The sequence below is a fragment of the Podarcis gaigeae genome (genome assembly GCF_964106915.1).
Source record: "Podarcis gaigeae genome assembly, chromosome: 17".
NCBI classification, from domain to species: Eukaryota; Metazoa; Chordata; class Lepidosauria; order Squamata; family Lacertidae; genus Podarcis; species Podarcis gaigeae.
Window position 1 is genome coordinate 34,195,011 of NC_139694.1, and position 18,811 is coordinate 34,213,821.

At 47.4% G+C, this 18,811-nt stretch overlaps 2 protein-coding genes across 4 annotated transcripts in view; one reads left to right on the forward strand and one right to left on the reverse strand.

The window, feature by feature from the left end:
• The window catches only part of LOC310834863 (mitochondrial adenyl nucleotide antiporter SLC25A23-like), a 50,050-nt gene extending 34,539 nt beyond the window's left edge, over window positions 1–15,511 (forward strand). The window contains exons 5-11 of one of the 2 annotated variants that reach the window (XR_014559371.1): window positions 2,470–2,628; window positions 4,693–4,845; window positions 5,138–5,245; window positions 6,278–6,445; window positions 6,840–6,990; window positions 9,825–13,579; window positions 13,778–15,511. Coding sequence is in view for 1 of the 2 variants with exons in the window: in XM_083719328.1 (XP_083575454.1) it covers window positions 2,470–2,628; window positions 4,693–4,845; window positions 5,138–5,245; window positions 6,278–6,445; window positions 6,840–6,990; window positions 9,825–10,009 (924 nt within the window). In the remaining variant the exon portion in view is untranslated. Of the gene's footprint in view, window positions 1–2,469; window positions 2,629–4,692; window positions 4,846–5,137; window positions 5,246–6,277; window positions 6,446–6,839; window positions 6,991–9,824 lie in introns of both variants that reach the window. The other variant, XM_083719328.1, reaches the window with a different exon arrangement.
• IL27RA (interleukin 27 receptor subunit alpha) overlaps window positions 1–18,811 on the reverse strand; it is an 818,781-nt gene that overhangs the window by 532,330 nt on the left and 267,640 nt on the right. The gene's annotated exons all lie outside the window — the stretch shown is intronic.

An 18,811-nucleotide genomic window follows, 5' to 3' on the forward strand; every position in this document is an offset into this window, starting at 1 on the left:
GATTTGTGTGTTCAATCTGTGTCCTATCCTACCCTGCACCCCACTTCCAGAGAGCTCACAGCAGCATGTATGCCTCTTTCCCCCACATCCGCTTTATCCCCACAACTCTGTGAGTTAGGTTAGGGTGAGATGTTCCAGCTACCCTACAGTCATGCAGTGAGCTTTGTGGTTGTGTGAAGATTTCAGCCTAGCTCTCCCTGGTTCCTAGACAAACGCTCTAGACAACGCTAGCTAAAATATTTCCTTGTGTCCTATAACCCAGCCACGGCCTTGCTTGCCTTATTTCACTCTCAGCGAAATATTATTTCTTTAATAATAATAAAAAAATTGCACAAATTTGCCATGTCACTATAGAAGTGTCACTCTTTCCCAGGGCCGGATTTAGGTTTGATGAGGCCCTAAGCTACTGAAGGTAATGGGGCCCTTTATATGTCCAGCTGTCCTTTGCCAACAACAAATTGTCGCTGTATTTTTGTGTTGAATATATGCTATATGGTAATTTATGGACCTAATAGGCATCTAAAGCCATTTGCACATAACAAATAGGAGCCTAAAGGTAAAGGTAAATGTACCCCTGCCCGTACGGGCCAGTCTTGACAGACTCTGGGGTTGTGCGCCCATCTCACTCAAGAGGCCAGGGGCCAGCGCTGTCCGGAGACACTTCCGGGTCACGTGGCCAGCATGACATCGCTGCTCTGGCGAGCCAGAGCCGCACACGGAAACGCCGTTTACCTTCCCGCTGGTAAGCGGTCCCTATTTATCTACTTGCACCCGGGAGTGCTTTCGAACTGCTAGGTTGGCAGGCGCTGGGACCGAGCAGCGGGAGCGCACCCCGCCGCAGGGATTCGAACCGCCGACCTTTCGATCGGCAAGTCCTAGGCGCTGAGGCTTTTACCCACAGCGCCACCTGCGTCCCTTTTAGGAGCCTACACAACACAAAATACAGGTTTTATTTTATTTCTTTTTTATCTTATATTTTGGAAATGTACATCCAGGTTTTTTTCCCCTTTAAATTTTTTGGGGGTCCCCAAGAGAGTGAGGCCCTAAGCTATAGCTTGTTTAGCTTATACGTAAATCCGGCACTGCTCTTTCCTTTTGAGAACGTTGTGTATGTGTGTGTGTTGTGTTGCTTCTGCTGATATTGCACAGACTTGTTTACCCCACATCTCTTCTATAATAATCACTTCATATCTATTTAAACCTATCATCCTGAGAAGAGGGAGAATGTATGTAAAGGAAGCTATAACTGCTGGTGTGTGTTAATACAAGCATAGTGAAGGTCTGGGTTCTCTCTAGCCAAAACAGCCCAGAGAATATTTCCCAAAGTGAGGAGACCCAAGGACGTTGGTGCTCTGATGACATTAATATCGGCCATGCCTTTTGCCGCTACAATAAGCTCTCTGCAAACTGATCTTTTTTTGCATGTGTCTGATCTTCTGCTTAGTCTTATTAAATCATGTGAGTCCTTGAGCGCAGGAATGTTTTCAGTATTAAACTCCTGCTGCCCTTGAACAGGATCTGCTGCAGGTCATTAGCTGGTTGGTGTAGCAAAGGCTTCTGTGATCTACTGTGATTTACACTCCCTGCTATGGCATGGGCTGTGGCAGGTCCATTGGCAGAATTCTTGGAAGGGAGGCAGGGAGGCAGGGAAACCCCAGCTGCATGGAATAGGAGAGCATTATAAGTCAATCCAAATGAGAAAAAGCCTAAATATAAGGTTGAATATGTTTGCAATTCAATCCTATCCATATTTGCTCAGAACAAGCCCTCCTCTGCTTACTCCATTGATTTGTAGGACTGCAGCTTCAAAGTGATTTGATTTAATTAAATGATTTTAAGAAAACAAAGTCTCAGGAGCATCTCAGTCATTCCCAGTGTCTTTGTGTTCACTGGCTAGAATGCTGGAAGCTTGGAGCAGGTTTCACTCTTACTGCACGACTGATATGCGATAGCATTTGCTAGCTCACACCATGTAGTATTTGAAAGTTGAGAGGTTATGAGATGGCATATATTACATTTTCCTGAGTCAAAATAAGCAAGAAAGTCCAACGAATACTTGAGAAGTACTCTGATTTCAATGCTCAATAGAAAACACCCATTCAACAAAATTCCAGTTTGAAATTTTGAATCTAAAATGTGATGGAAATTGACATTTTTGGAGCATTTAGAATATTCGCAAATCCAGACCTGGGACTCAGCTATACAGCTGCAAATAAAACGTTTTAAGTGTGTTGCAAAGTGCATTACACAAATGAGACACTAGATGGTGATGGTGAGCTATGGCAAATTCAGTATGTTTTTCAAAGCGTTTTTTAAAAAAACAAAACATTTTCACAACTTTTTTTTATATGTGTCTAGATTCCACCCTGGAGGTTGTCTCCTTAATAACAGGTGCTTCTCAGTCAAATGTGGGCAGAGCTGCTTGTCTTTTCTTTAGCTTTTTCCTGTTCTGACTGCATTCCTCTGCAGGTCCTTGACATTGGCGAGTGCCTCACCGTCCCAGATGAGTTTTCCGAGAAGGAGAAGAAGACAGGGATGTGGTGGAAGCAGCTCATTGCTGGAGCCATGGCTGGTGCTGTCTCCAGGACTGGAACTGCCCCATTGGACCGACTGAAAGTCTTCATGCAGGCAAGGAGCTGCTAAGAATTATGGAGGGAGGGGAAACAGTATTTCATTCTGCATTGGGACCTGGAATGGTGGCATCAGTTCATGTGGTGTGGGGCAATGACAAACTCAAATGGGCCTCTGTTTTGTCCCAGAATGCCATGCTCAGGATGTTATGACCAGGTTTTTTTTTACATAGTATGTTACACATGAAGACTGTAAAAGGAGAAAAAGGGCTGCCCCATACAAGCAGGAGCCAACAGGTTCAGGGGTCTTTCATTTACTGTATTTTTCGCTCCATAAGACACACTTTTCCCCTCTTAAAAACTACAGTGGTGCCCCGCAAGACGAATGCCTCGCAAGATGAAAAACTCGCTAGACGAAAGAGTTTTCTGTTTTTTGAGGTGCTTCGCAAGACGAATTTCCCTATGGGCTTGCTTCGCAAGACAAAACGTCTTGCGAGTGCTTGCGAGTTTTTTTTCCTTTTTCTAAGCCGCTAATAGCCACTAATAGCGCTAATCCGCTAAGCCGCTAATAGCCGTGCTTCGCAAGACGAAAAAAACGCAAGATGAAGAGACTCACAGAACGAATTAATTTCGTCTTGCGAGGCACCACTGTAAGGGGAAATGTCTGTGTGTCTTATGGAGCAAATGTGTGGTCCCTGGAGCTAAATTGCCGGAGTGTGGCACGCTCCTAAGCTGCTCTTTGGGTCTGGGGGGGGGACCCAGGCTTCCCCCTCCAGCCCTGGGAGTAGCAGGCAGGCTGCAAGCAGATCTGGGGTAGCCCGCGAAGCCTCCGCAGGGTAGTGGGATGAAGGCTCCCCGCTGCCCTGCGGAGGCTTCATGGGCTACCCCAGAAGCCAGAACAGCTAGAGGGAGCCCTGTACAGTGCACCCTCTCGCTCTTCTAGCTTCTGCCTTAGCGGCACGAAGCCTCCGCAGGGCAGCGGGGAGCCTTCATCCCGCTGCCCTGCAGAGCCTTCGCACGGCTATCCCTGGCTTTTGCGGGAGGTGCGTCCTGTGGTCTGGTGCGTCTAATAGAGCGAAAAATACGGTGCCTCCCCGATTCCTGAAATATGGCAGGGGAAACGGCTGTGTAGAATCAGCCTTCATATTGGGTTTACTGGTCTTGGAATTCCACCAAGTCCAAAGACAGCATTCTGATGAGTGCAAGCGATGCTGTTATCTGCAGGCTCAACTACAGCAGAGCTGGCCATTTGTTGAAAAGTCGGCATGTGAATTCAAAACTTATTGTGCCTCTTAGCTTCTGCCCTTGACATTAAACTCCAAGCAAAGACCACAACTCCCTATGGCATGGCTAAAACACATTTTGAAATACCCTGACCAGTGTTTGAAGTATGTTTTGAAAGACTGGCCTTGGGAATTGTTGAAAAAGACCAATCTCTTCGCCCACAGCATTTGAAGATAGCAAATGGGAGGAGAGACTGGATGTTGGGGGAAGTGGAGAGATGCATGCAAGACCTACAGAGCTTATTTCTTCGCAGAAGGTGGCTTACTTTCTGACTAGTGTTAAACCTTATCTGCTCCCCTCGGCAAACCTTAACATTTAGGGAAACAGATTTCATTTATTTAGGTATTGCACTCATATCCCAAGCTTTTTTCCAAGCTCTCCCAGGTCCTAGTCTGACACTCTAACCACTGCACACCATAGAGGACACTGTGTGCAATCAAAGAGTTGCATCAACAACAATGAAGAATAACATGGCTGTATCAGAGTCTTCTCCTCGTGTTCCTAATTTTTCCATAGGCTAAACGCCAACCTTGACTTCCGTCTGCATCCCTCCTCCTTTCTCCCAGAAAATAGCAGCAACACCTTCTCAGAGCCTTTAAATCTTGCACATTTAGCAATCTTGCCTCCTGTGCCTTCCCAGTGGACTCCATTGTGAAATTTGAGGGGCCTTTTTGGAATGCTGCAAAGGATACTGGGATGCAGCTCCCGCAACACCACTGGCTTTTCATTGATGCCCCAACCCCTGAAAAATGGCCATTGTTACTTATGCTGTCAAGAAGAAGGAGAGCTCTTTTTTCCTTGCCCAGGCCCTGACATTGTGCTTCCATCTTGCTTGTAGGTTCACGCCTCCAAGAACAACAGTATGAACGTTTTGGGCGGATTGCGAGGCATGATACGCGAAGGAGGCATCCGCTCCCTGTGGCGAGGCAACGGGATCAATGTGCTCAAGATCGCACCTGAGTCTGCCATCAAGTTCATGGCCTACGAACAGGTACGGCCTGGGGACGGGGCTGCAGCTTTGCATGTTGTCCCTGTGCATGTGTGCACAGCATTTTTATTCCTTTTTTAAAAGTCCTTCATTTACAATGACTTCATGCAGCACAGTATTTCCCATACCTAAGTGCATGGAACTCCACCTTGGGCATGTCTTTATTGCAAGAACTGGTCCTAAAAGGATCACGCTTCTTTTACTCAGCTGCATCGCCTTCACTCAGCCCAAAGTGCCTAAGGGGGGAGTTCACCAAATCTATCTGTGGCTCGCAATCCATTGCTTATCATTGCAGATCAAGCGGGCAATTCGTGGGCAGCAGGAAACACTGAGGGTGCAGGAGAGATTTATTGCTGGCTCCCTGGCTGGTGCCACAGCACAGACCATAATCTACCCCATGGAGGTAAGTTTTCTTTGGTAGTAGAGCTTAAGGGGCAAATTCTCATTCTGTTGCTGACTTCATCCATGATATCCACCCAAATGAATGTGAGAACCTAGCACTACAGTGGAACCTCGATTTTTGAACGTAATCCATTCTGGAAGACCGTTCAACTTCTGAAATGTTCGAAAACTGAGGAGCAAAGGGCTGTCAGCAAATTCAACTGAGAAAATTGAAAAACACACAGAGGAAGCCACTCGACTTCTGAGGTGCGTTCGAAAATGGAAGCATTTACTTCCAGGTTTTCGGCGTTTGGGTTCTGAAACTTTCGTCAATGGAGTTGTTCGAGAACCGATGTTCCACTGTACTGCTAACTAATACAGGCCTAGGAGAAGTATCCCCTCTGCAGTGCAATTTCTCCCCAGTTGCTCCTACTAATTTGTGGACAGATACTATGAAGACATTGGGATGCAGGTACCGCTGTGGGTTAAACCACAGAGCCTAGGACTTGCCAATCAGAAAGTCGGCGGTTCGAATCCCCGTGAAGGGGTGAGCTCCTGTTGCTCGGTCCCTGCTCCTGCCAACCTAGCAGTTCGAAAGCACGTCAAAGTGCAAGTAGATAAATAGGCGGGAAGGTAAACAATGTTTCCATGCGCTGCTCTGTTTCACTAGAAGAGGCTTAGTCATGCTGGCCACATGACCTGGAAGCTGTACGCCGGCTCCCTCGGCCAATAAAGTGAGATGAGCGCCACAACCCCAGAGTCGGCCACGACTGGACCTAATGGTCAGGGGTCCCTTTACCTTTACCATGAAGACATTTGGCAGAAGAAACTTTTGTATTTAAGGGACAGGAAGGTCCTGATCATTTCTTTTCAGTATGGTGGGATTTTATTTCACCAAGTTTCGTTTCAGATGTACTGGTCTCTTTCCCTGTGCCATCTAGAGAAACATGGCTATCATGATTTCAGACTGGGTGCTGTTGCTTAATATGAGGGGATGACGAATAAAGGAGGGATATTCATGCCTTAGTTCATCTGACTCCCCCTCTCTCTCCAGGTTCTAAAAACACGGCTGACCCTCCGCAAGACGGGTCAGTACTCAGGGGTGGCGGACTGTGCCAGGCAGGTCCTGCGGAAGGAAGGGATCCGTGCCTTTTACAAGGGCTACCTGCCAAACATGCTGGGCATCATTCCCTACGCTGGCATTGACCTGGCAGTTTACGAGGTGAGTGACTGGGCATGGGGTTGGCACGAACAGCAAGGGAACTTCAACATCACATAATAATAATAATAATAAAAAATTTATATCACGCCCTCCCCAGCCGAAGCCAGGCTCAGAGCAGCTAACAACCATAAAAGTAACACAGCATTCTGCTAGTCCTCTGTGAGGAAGGATACTGACCTGGAAGCCTTTTCTCCTTAAAGCCCTTTTGAAAGACACTGCCACCACCCTTGCAGGAACCCTTTCTCTCCCATGCTGTGTGGCTAAACAGCAATCTCGCCAGATTCCAAGGCTTGGCATGAAAGCCACTGCCTCCCCATCTGTGTTAGGCCCTGGGATGCACCTGCGCCAGATTCCCAAGTTACCAACTCCTCCTCTCCCCTTCCTTTTGTGGCAGACGCTGAAGAACACCTGGCTGCAGAAGTACAGCAAGGACACAGCTGACCCGGGCGTTCTGGTGCTCTTGGGCTGTGGCACTGTCTCCAGCACCTGTGGCCAGATCGCCAGCTACCCGCTAGCTCTGGTGCGGACCCGGATGCAAGCCCAAGGTGAGATTGCAGCATCGTCCAGACAGTCTGGCCTCCAAGGAGAGCACTGAAGGTGGCTGTGACTGAGGTGTAATGAGCAGGAGGCTGGACTAACTGCAAAGCCCCATTAACAATAGGGGGACATAAGGAGTGTGGGGAATAAACTCTGAGGGGGGCGGGGAGAGAGCCTGGAAGGGCTAAGAAACAATGGCCTGTTAACATAACAGTTATCTCCTCATACTTGCTGAGTTTCAAGGCTGGCCATGAGTTTTCAGTTTAGACCTACACACACACACACACACACACACACACACACACACACACATTAGGCTTCACCTGACTCTGCTCTGTGATCTCATCAGGCAGCGCTAGGCTCTTTGGGCAGTTTCCAATTATAAATTATAAAACCACAGTAAAACATCAAACATTAAAGACTTCCCAGTACAGGGCTGTCTGCAGATGTCTTCTAAAAGTTGTATAGTTATTTATCTCCTTGACAGCTCATGAGACAGCATTCTGCAGGGATGAGAAGGCCCTCTGCCTGGTTCCCTGTAACTTCTCGGAACAAGGGAACCGCCAGAAGGCCCTCGGAGCTGGACCTCAGTGTCCGGGCTGAATGATGGCGGTGGAGACGCTCTTTCAGGTATACAGAGCCAAGGCCATTTAGGACTTTTAAAGTCAACACCAATTGTTTGAATTGTGGTCGAAAACTTACTGGGAGCCAGTGTGGGCCTTTCTGGACCAGTGTTATATGGTCCCAGAGGCTGCTCCCACTCACCAGTCTAGCAGTCACAATCCGGATTAATTGTAGTTTCTGAGTCGCCTTCAAAGGTAGACCCAAGCAGAGTACATTGCAGTAGTCCAAGTGGGAGATAGCCAGAACATGTAACACTCTGGTGAGACAGTGCACAAGCAGGTAGGGATGTGGTTGAGGCAAGTATCAGAGGTGGGCATCAGTTGCTCACAAGTCAATCACCTGAAGTCATCATTGCTTCCCATGAATTCAAGCTGGTTTGCAGATGCGAAACGTTCCCTTGCACAGAACCCCTTCTGTGTCCAGTTCTGGGCACCACTGTGTCCAGTTCTGGGCACCACAGTTCAAGAAGGACACTGACAAACTGGAACATGTCCAGAGGAGGGCAACCAAAATGGTCAAAGGCCTGGAAACGATGCCTTATGAGGAACGGCTAAGGGAGCTGGGCATGTTTAGCCTGGAGAAGAGGAGGTTAAGGGGTGATATGATAGCCATGTTCAAATATATAAAAGGATGTCACATAGAGGAGGGAGAAAGGTTGTTTTCTGCTGCTCCAGAGAAGCGGACACGGAGCAATGGATCCAAACTACAAGAAAGAAGATTCCACCTGAACATTAGGAAGAACTTCCTGACAGTAAGAGCTGTTCGACAGTGGAATTTGCTGCCAAGGAGTGTGGTGGAGCCTCCTTCTTTGGAGGTCTTTAAGCAGAGGCTTGACAACCATATGTCAGGAGTGCTCTGATGGTGTTTCCTGCTTGGCAGGGGGTTGGACTCGATGGCCCTTGTGGTCTCTTCCAACTCTATGATTCTATGATTCACTTTTGAGCTCCCAAGCTGGGCTTCCTGTCTGCGCTGGTCAGCTGATTGTTCCTGACAGCAAGCCCTGCCTTCAGCAGTGATCAGCTCTACCAGGGAGTTCCTTGTCGGGGACTCCCTAGCACAGTTGATCCCACGAGGGCTTGCTGTTAGCACTGACAGCAAGCCCTTCATGGCAGGGAAAGACCAGGAGCACATGTTGCTCCTTTGCAGCTACACCTGTTCCTGTCCCACACCTAATGTCCTATGATATCAGGTGTGAGGCAGGTGGCTTAGAGAACACAGCCTGATTTGGCCCAGGGGGCAGAGGTTCTCCAGGCCTGAGACACAGCACCATCGTTCACATGCCTTGCACTCGCCCTCAGGGCAGTTGTGTAGATTGGGCCCAAAGGAAGAGGGCAGTGAGAGACTGTCAGTGAGGAGGAGTGGGGGGACTGCTCTGGCTTGTTGGATAGGCCTCACCAAGATACATAGAGAGCAGTCAAATACAACATTCGTAGAGTGGACATGAAAGTGGATGTTTGCTCCAGTCAGTAGAAAACTTCCTGTTTCCTCCTGGGCTGGGACAGACTTCCTCTGCATGTGACTAGAGGTGGGCGTGACCTTACCTGTGCAGGTAACAAAAGCACTAGGCACACAGGCCCCCCCCCCGACTCCATTTGTCGGAGAAGCAACAGCTTTTTAGCTTGAGATGTTCTGTTGGCTTTCAGCAGAAGACAAAGGGACTATCTCCATATGGGATAGATTCCACGTGTATATACTTTGTAACCTAAATCTGCCTTCAGGGATCCATCTGTGAACTGAAGGTGTGAGTAAACCTCTTTTATACTTTTTACACAAGATTGTGTCGTGTCTGTTCTTTTTAAGGGGGAGAAAAAGGGGATTACCAGGAATCCTATACTGAGAAGCTTATAGGAGCTTGCAACCAGCTAACCGCTGTGCACATTTAAAAGGGGAATGCACTCTGCTAAGTAAAGGGACTTGCTAACGCAAGTTAGGAAGGATATTATTAAACAATATAGCCTCTCCTGCCTCCCTGAACATTCCCACACAGAGGTTGGATGGGCCAAAGCAGGGGTGGGTTCCGTCCAATCACTGTTGATGCAGGAACCTCGTCAGTCGGGTCTCACTGAACGTTCTCATTCCATTCCTATGCCGAAAGAGCTATAACGTTAATTAAAAGCTAGGGCCGCTTACAGAAACAGAAGCGACCGACCCTCTCTTGGAACTTTGTTGGAGAAGCTTTCAAACATATGATCTCTGCTCCTTTCCCCTCTCTCTGCAGCAACCATTGAAGGTGCCCCACAGCTGAGCATGCTGGGCCTCTTCAGGCACATCCTCTCTCGAGAAGGGGTGCTGGGCCTCTACCGCGGCATTGCCCCCAACTTCATGAAGGTCATTCCCGCCGTCAGCATCAGCTACGTTGTGTATGAGAACATGAAGCAGGCTCTGGGAGTCACGTCCAGATGAAGCGGATGAAGCCTGCTTCCCCAAAGGGGCCAGGACCTGCCTCTCAAGAAGGACCGCTCCTGAAGGCAGCAGTAGGTGGGGACGTACCTCCTCTGCTCTAGTGCCCTGTGGGGCAGGGAGTGGGCAGCTGGGCGGAGGAAGGCCGGAGAGTGTTGGAGTGAGCGGGCCCTTGTTCTCCTCATCCCCAGAAGAGCAGAGAATTCTTCCTCAGAAAGGAGGACCAAGGAGGCCTGTCCCACTTGCTTACAAAGGTGTCCCCCGTCCCACCGCCAGACACCAGAGGATGAGAAGTGCCATGGCCCTTCTGAGGTAGATTTTCATAGGTCTCCCAAGTGCTGGAGTCTCTGGGGACGGCCACTTCAAATGGGCTTTCTTCTGAGTCAAGGCTACTCGCCAGGAGCCTGCAGCTCTCGCTGCATGTGTGTCGTCTTCTTCCCTGCCCACCCCCCCCCCAGCATGTTTCCTGTTCTGCGTATTTCTGCCAGCCATCCAGCAGGAAACCGACCCCACCAACGTTCATTGCCGGTGACGTGTGGCCGGATCTGGAATGAGCAGCTATCCTGTAAGCAAAATGGGGAAGGTACTCTTCACCCCACTTCACCCACGGTGTCTCAGCACTGGAGATTATGCATTCAGGGACAATCTGCCGTACACTGGAGGCGTTAGAAAATTCAGCGTTTGCAACCAGGTGTTTTCCAAGCCCTTTTGTTGAAACCCTGGCATCTGGGGTTTGAGGATACCCGAGAACATGTTCTTACTCCACCCCAGATATCCAGCTGCAAAACTGAACCAGGTTGATCCCTCTTCCATTCCTCTCTCTTCCACATCCTGTGGGGGCGCTGGAGCACCAATGAGTTGCATTTCAGCCCAGCACTGCGTTATCTTTACCTATGTGGAAAGTGTCTGTATATTTTGCACGTTGACTTGTTTTTAACTTATAAGACTGGTCTGCACTCTCTTCTCGACCTAGACATCGGGAGATGAACTGAAATGTCTTCCCATCCCCAAACCTTCCCTTTCCCCTCTGAGGTGGTGGACAATGGAGAAAGACATTTCAAGGGCTATATGCTGTTGTCGTCAACACACTTTACCTGAGGTCTCTGGATTTCTTGTGTGAACACATTTCTGCTTGCTGGGAGATGTTTGCGAGGGTCACATCAGCACTGCGGCTTAAGAAGTGACACCCCCTCCCCAACAATAACCCTTGAATCCATGCTCCCTGGTTTCCATGGCCCTCTTCTGTCTTGCTTACCTCTACGTATTGGCAAGTTGTAATACAAAGGAGGTAGGAACTTATTTTTCCTCTCCCCGCCCCCCGTGGGATATTGCTTTGAAAGATGTAGAAGAGGCAGGATGGCAGGTAGAAAGATTGCCCAGAAATACCTTCCTCCCCACCCACCACCCAGTAATCATAGTAATAGTAATAAAAATAAAAACCTGTTTTCAAAAGATTACCCGGAGCACTATCTTCTAATGTGTACAGTTCTGGGGCATTAGGGTTCCAAGTCTCTGCTAAAGGGATCTGTACAGTTGAACCAGAGTCGCACTAAAAACAATTAACAGCAAAAAAAAAAATCTGCGGCAAGAAAAGCTTTCATCTTTGTTTTTCATAGTCATTTCTGCTTCTGCTAATCACAGGCAAGAAGATATTAAGGGCACTAAATTCCTCCCACCACCAGTACCAGCAGCTATATTCAGGAACCTCTCTGGCTACTGAAATTTCCCGCAAGCATAGCTCCCATGCTTTGCAACCAAAGGGCAGGACCAGGGAAGGACGCCAAATGCTAGAGACGGCGCTTTTGTAACCACAAGAAGGCAACAATAACTCAAGTTCCCTCAGAGTTTTAATACAGTCGTACCTTGGATCTCAAACGCCTTGGCTCCCGAACGATTGAAACCCAGAAGTCAGTGTTCCAGTTTTCAAACGTTCTTTTGGAAGCCAAAACTCCGGCGGGGCTTCTGATTGGTTGCAGGAGCTATCTGCAGCCAATCAGAAGCAGCGCTTTGGTTTCTGAACGTTTTGGAAGTTGAATGGACTTCTGGAACAGATTCGACTTCCAAGATACGACTGTACTTGGGACACAGGTGTGGATAGGATGGTTGTTGTTTTAATGGGATCCTTTTTTTGCTCAAAACGGTGCACCTGTACTTTTCATCAGCTTCCCAGACAATAGGAAGTCAACAGTGGCATCTACAGTAAGTTGAAGCTGTGGGACCTCAGACCCCAGACAAGCAGTAGCAATGTTGATGGCAGCAAAGAGGCTCTGCCCCATAATACCCACACAACCTTTGGGAAGGTATCTTCCTTGTAACTGCAGGTCATATTGTTCCCTCCTCCCTTTAGGCTCAAGGGTGAGATTGCGATTTCTGGACTACAGTGAAGCCTCTGTGATTCCTTCAAATGTGTCAGATGTAGTGTTGAGCTGTGTCAGGGGTGGACCTTGCTAATATGGCGCCCTGTGTGAGGCCAAAATTTGCTCTCCTCCCCAAGGCTTGTGCTGCCTTCCCAAAGCTGGGAAAGCACTAACCTGTTAGAGCCCTCACACCTCCTTCCCAAAGCAAACACTTACTAGGCTTTGGGAAGGAGGCAAGAAGGTGGCCCCTTGGCCCCTGCACCCTGGCCAGGGGAACCACTTGCGCTGTCCTAAATCTGGCCCTGGCTTTGTCTGGGAATTGATACGTCAGGAAATCAGTCTCTTGGGTTGATATACATGGCCATAAGTATTTAATACTTTTTTAAAAATGCAAATACAGTGTTACCTTGCTTCTCAAACGTAATCTGTTCCAGGAGCCTGTTTGACTCCCAAACGGTTCAAAAACCAAGGCGCGGCCTCCGATTGGCTGTAGGAGCTTCCTGCACTCAAGCAGAAGCCGCGTCGGATGTTCAGCTTCAAAAAAACATTCGCAGACTGGAACACTTACTTCCGGGTTTGCAGCGTTCAGGAGCCGGTTTGTTCGGGAGCCAAACCATTCCAAGTACCAAGGTACCACTGTACTGTATAACAAAAAGAGAAAAATAAAATTTGAGAATTTCCGGCTGACGTTAACAATAAAAATAATTCATCACTTCTAATTTAAACAAATAAATTAATATAAGCAGTCTGTGTGTCCAAATAGGTTTCTAAACAAGATTGATGATTATAAGCCATGTGTTCAAATGTAGAAAGAGCGCTGCATTTTATTCATGTTTAATGCACAAGAATACACAAGAACCTTGGGAACCGTAATTTGTTGTGGGCGCTGGGAACTGTAGTTCTGCAAGGGGCAAACTACCATTCCCAGGATTTTTTTAGGGGGGAGCCGTGTGTGGATGTGTGGTGTCTTGGGAGGGAAGGGGGTCAATGCTGCACAGGACCTGCATGTTTCAAGGAGCAACAGAGTGTAGTGCATGACATTGGCTTGGGCCCCTCTTGTGTTGCACAGATTTGGAATCTCAGCCTTAAGGGCTCGTCCAGATAGCAGTTGTGTCAATGTGGAAGCCTCACCAGAAAGAGATGCCAAAGAAAGAGGAAAGAATTTGTGCGGTTGTCAGTACACTGTGCAGCTTGCACGACTCTCCGGTAGCTCACTGCACTAGCAGTAATTAGTGTGTGGAACTTGAATTTCCCTGTGGCTAAGGAAAATATTCTGTCTCCGATTTAAGGAGGATATTGAGAAGCTGGAACGTGCAGAGGAAGGTGGCCCAGATGACCGAGGGTCTGGAAACCAAGCCTTATGAAAACGCTTGAGGGAGTTGGGTATGTTTTGCCTGGAGAGGGGATATGATAGCCATCTTCAAATAGCTAAAGGGCTGTCACATGGAAGAGGCAGCAAGCTTGTTTTCTGCTGCCCCAGAAGGCAGGACCCGTACTAATGGATTCAAGTTACAAGAAAGGCGATTCCAACTAAACGTGAGGACAGATGGGAGGAGACAGTGCTATGTTTGTAGAAAAAGAGGTGCCAGAACTCACCATGAATACCTCCCTCGTTCTCTTAGAATGACACCCACCTGAGAGGTGCTGGAACGGAGTTCCGGCTGGAAAAAAAAAGCCCTGGCAAGAGGTTTTCAGCAGTGGAATGGACTGTCTAGGAAGGTGGCTTATTTGACTGGAGATATGGGTGGCTATCTTTCAGGGATTCTTTAGTTGTGATTACTTCATTGAAGGTGGGTTCGATGAGATGACCTTTGCCTTTCTTCCAGCTCTATGATACTGTGTTGCCTGATGGGCATGGTGAACCTATTCCAAGTTAGATGGGGGTTATGATCCCTTTAAAGAGCTTTGAGGAAGACGTTAGTTCCACATTTGTAGCTTCTCCGATTGCAGTGAAGGAAAAAGTAGTTGCTGAATACCAGCTCTCTCTTTCAGAGCATTTAACAGGAGACCTTACCTATAAGAAATGAAGAGCAATTATAAATGTATATATCTGCCAGTATTCCTATCCGGTTGTGTCCTGGGCTGACGGTACAAAAATCCAGGAGAGATAGAAAGATGGGGAACCCACTGTACAGAACTGAGGCAATGCTATAAAGATGTTTAAGATTGTTTTCAGTAGAAACTTATGATTTAAGGTTAATGGCACTTTGATTTTAGTAGCAAAAGGGGGAGAGCAGGAGTTAAGAAACAGCCAAGACTTGGGAGCTTACAGGGATGAAGTGAAACTAAAAGTACCGGTATTCCTTGAGCCTGGCTGGTATCTCATGCTTGGGGCAACTCGCCCTTCTCCTGCTTGCAACACTGGGGAAACCAGGTAGGATTCCTCAGTTGCAGCCTTGAGGTCCCCACCCTCCCGTCAACAAATTGGGAGAAAAGGCCGAGGCCGTTTCTGCTGCCCATTCCCATGATATACTCCTTCCTCTGCTAGCTATAGCAAGCGAGATCCCCAGATGTGCTGCCCAGAAGGTGGGTGAATAAAAACACCGGGAAGAAAATGAGTGGGGTAAGCTGTCACTGCCTTATCTCCTTTGTCAGCTGCACATTTGAAGGTGTTTTAGGGGAAATATTTGACATGTAGACTAGCAACCCTAGTGAGAGGGTTAATTTGGTATGTGACCTAAAGCATGGGGTAGATGTAAGTAAAAGTTTGGAGAATCTAACTGTGGGGCAAAGGACCTGTTAGCCTTCAGATCCCCTCCTGCCATTGAGTCTGCAAAACAACTGTATATCCTGTTATCCAGTTGTGGCCCTGGGCTTCCTGCTGGATACTCTTTCAGCATTGAAAAGGTGTAAATATCAAATGATCCCTGACTAAAATTTTCTACAGAGAAACCAGCTACCTCTTGTTACTTTCTCCCAGGAAAACAAGTGTGGGGGCTGGATTCTAACATAGAATCCACTTTTTAGGGACAGAGCAAAGTGGAAAGTCCTATCCACAGCTTTTGCATTCATCTTGCACTCTTTCTTTATAAATGTTGCCTGAATCAGACTCCAGCAAGGCTACTTCCATACATCTGTTGCTGCTGCGTTTTGTTTTGGTATTTCAAAGGGAAAAAAGAACACACACTAATAAATTTTCTAAACTTTCCTTTATGTTTCTTGGCCTGCTTATTATGAAAATGGTTTCAGTTGCAGAGTACAAACATTTTAGGGCAGGAATCAACCATGTCTATGTTGCCTTTGTACTAGGAGCTGCATTTTAATTCATTATTCTTAACTTCCTGACCCAAGAGAGACAGGAATTCTGTGCAAGGTTCACCAGTCCTCCTGGCTTGCATTACAGTGTGGTTTTATGGCTTGATTGGAGTGAACATTTTGCATCTGTTCCAACTGTATAGTATCATTACTCACCCGCGCCACCAAACTGTGAGAAGTTGCAGGGATCATGTTATAGCAGAGCTGGGGAACCTGTAACATTGATGTGGTTGGACTCCAGTTCCCGCAAGCCTTCGCCAGCATAGTCAATGGTCAGGGTTGATGGGAGTTGCATTTAACAACATCTGGAGGACCATGGGCTCTACAACGTGGTTCCTTTGGAGGAAAGAGTACTGGATACTTAGCTCATCCACACCTCCAGTTCTCCATGCCTAGAAAGCACGGGCCCAAGCAGTTTTCTGCTCATCCATTTTTTAGGCATGGATCCAAGTGATTTTGCCTTTTCCCTGCTACTTTACCCCAGAAAAGCAGCTCTTTGGCACTGAATTGGAGCAAACAGCGATCCATGGAAAAACCAATTGCGGTTTGTTTTGATTCAGTGCTGAAGATCGTGTTTCCCTGGGGGAAAGTGGTGGGCCAAGCAGAGGTGTGGATAAGTCCTCTGGGTGTCTTTGTAATATTCAATTTATGCAATTTGCAAGTAGTGCCTGGTGAAAGCAGGCAGCTGTGTAGCAGGGTCACAAAGCCTGCTGACTGTGCACCAGGTTCCCAAAGGGAGCCACAGCCTCCCAAGAATGCTTCTACTGCAGCTTACCCACAGCTCTCTCTGCCTCCAACTCTGAAAATACAGAATTTGGCTACAGCTGCCACTCTCTACCCAAGCACAGATCCACATTTAAAAGCTCTATTCGGTTTGGTTTTGGGGGTTTTTTTGCCCCAGAGCATTCCCTGCGAAGACCCACTTTTTAGTGCTCAACCTGAGCAAACATCAATTTAGTTTTTTCACTGATTGCCATTTGCTTTAAAGGGCAGGCTTTCGCAGGGAAAGCTCAAGTGAGAAAAGGGGGGGGGGAGCGCTTGGAGCTTTAAGGCATGGACCGTACCTGGCAAGAGCGGAGGAAAGTTAAGTATAGATAAGCCCTTACATTCTGTGGTGTGTTACAATCACAAAGCAGGAAAGATTATTCAGTCACCAAGACACATGAACATTCTACCCACTGAGGACATATCAACTGATGATTTCTGAACATTAAGCATCTCTATAAAATTCTGGAGATGCAAAATGCATATTGTTCAATTTGAACAAATGACACTGGGATGGCCACCTGTCATGGATGCTTTAGGTGAGATTCTTGCATTGCAGGTTGGACTAGATGACACTTTGGGTACCTTCCAAGTCTACAATTCTATGGTTCTAAGACTTCATAATTTGCACAAGCAACTGGCTAGAAATTGGCCTGCAGTTCAGGGCTGCCTCAACTACACAAGCAACCAGGCACTATCAGGGAGTTACACCCCTGTTTGCTCTTCAGAACTTAAGGGTTGATACAAAACTGGGAAGAGGTGCAACACTTTAGGGCCGTACAGTGGTACCTTGGTTTTAAGACCTTAATTTGTTCCGGAGGTCCATTCTTAACCTGAAACTGTTCTTAACCTGAGACACCACTTTAGCTAATGGGGCCTCCTGCTGCTGCCGTGCCGCCGGAGCACGGTTTCTGTTCTCATCCTGAAGCAAAGTTCTTAACCCGAGGTACTTTTTCTGGGTTAGCAGAGTCTGTAACGTGAAGCGTCTGTAACCCGAGGTACCACTGTACTTCCCAAAGTGTGATACATGAACCCCCCAGGGTTCAATGCAAAAGCGTTTCAGAGGGTATATGGCAGAATTATTAATGTTACTTTATCATAGTTTTTAAGTATTATTAAAACTACCCCCTAATGATCTTCTGGGGTTTTACAGCACATTATTTAGTGTAACTTTCTTTCTGAAGAGCTAGAACATTTCTTCCCTACCTTTGGCACAAATAACCCATCTATGCAGTTACAAGATGGACATCTGAACAACATCCACAGGCCCAGTGAACACGACTGAGGTGAACGGAACCTTTTGCATGCAGCCAGGACATCCCTATGATAAACACCTTTAACTGTTCTTTAAAGAGCTTGTCACACTAGGTAGTAGAAAAAGTTTGGTTTAATACACTGAAAGATACAGACAGTGGGTTTTTTCCTCAGGGGTACTCAAGGGTACACAGTACCGGAAACTTTTTGTTGTTGTTGTTAAAAAGTGTGGCACTTACTGGAACAACTTTACGGTGAGTACCGGCACCTATTTTTCTAGAAAAAAAAGTAGTGGATACAGAGTACCGTATATGTGTGCAGGAGCCCCACCCTCCACTGACTCTCATTCAGACAGCTCGCAAGCTCAAAACAAAAGTCTTTCTCCACCGAGTACAATCAAGAGTTTAGAAAGAGCAGGGAACTCTGTCTTTGCTGTGGTCTAAACCACTGAGCCTCTTGGACTTGCCAGTCCGGAAGGTCAACGGTTTGAATCCCCACAACGGGGTGAGCTCCCGTTGTTCTAACCCAGCTCCTGCCAACCTAGCAGTTGGAAAGCACACCAGTGCAAGTAGATAAATAGGTACCGGTGCATCGGGAAGGTAAACAGCGTTTCCATGCACTCTGGTTTCCGTCATGGTGTTCCGCTGTGCCAGAAGCAGTTTAGTCATGCTAGCCATGTGACCTGTAAAACTATCTGTAGACAAACGCCAGCTCCCTCGGCCAGAAAGCAAGATGAGTGCCGCAACCCCATAGCCACCTTTGACTGGACTTAACCATCCAGGGGTCCTTTACCTTTTACCTTACATTATTATGTATTTATAACCCGCCTTCTCCCTTGGCCAGGACTCAAGGCGGCTTACAGATCAAAATAAGAACACCTAAAAACCGGGGTGGGGAATGCAGTAATAAAAAAGCAATTAACCATTAATACCACATGCAACCTGTTTAATTCATGTAGGTAGTTACATCTGTCAGTCTGCCTTTGAGCCGGTGCCAGCAACTGGGCTCAATACAGTGGTACCTTTAGATACCAATGGGATCTGTGCCGGAGCCCTGTTCGCATCTAGAAGCAAACGTGACGAATGACGGCGTCACTTTTTGCCACTTCTTCACATGGCGTCATTTTGAGCGTGTGCACATGCGCAAACGGCAAAACCCGGAAGTAACGCGCTCC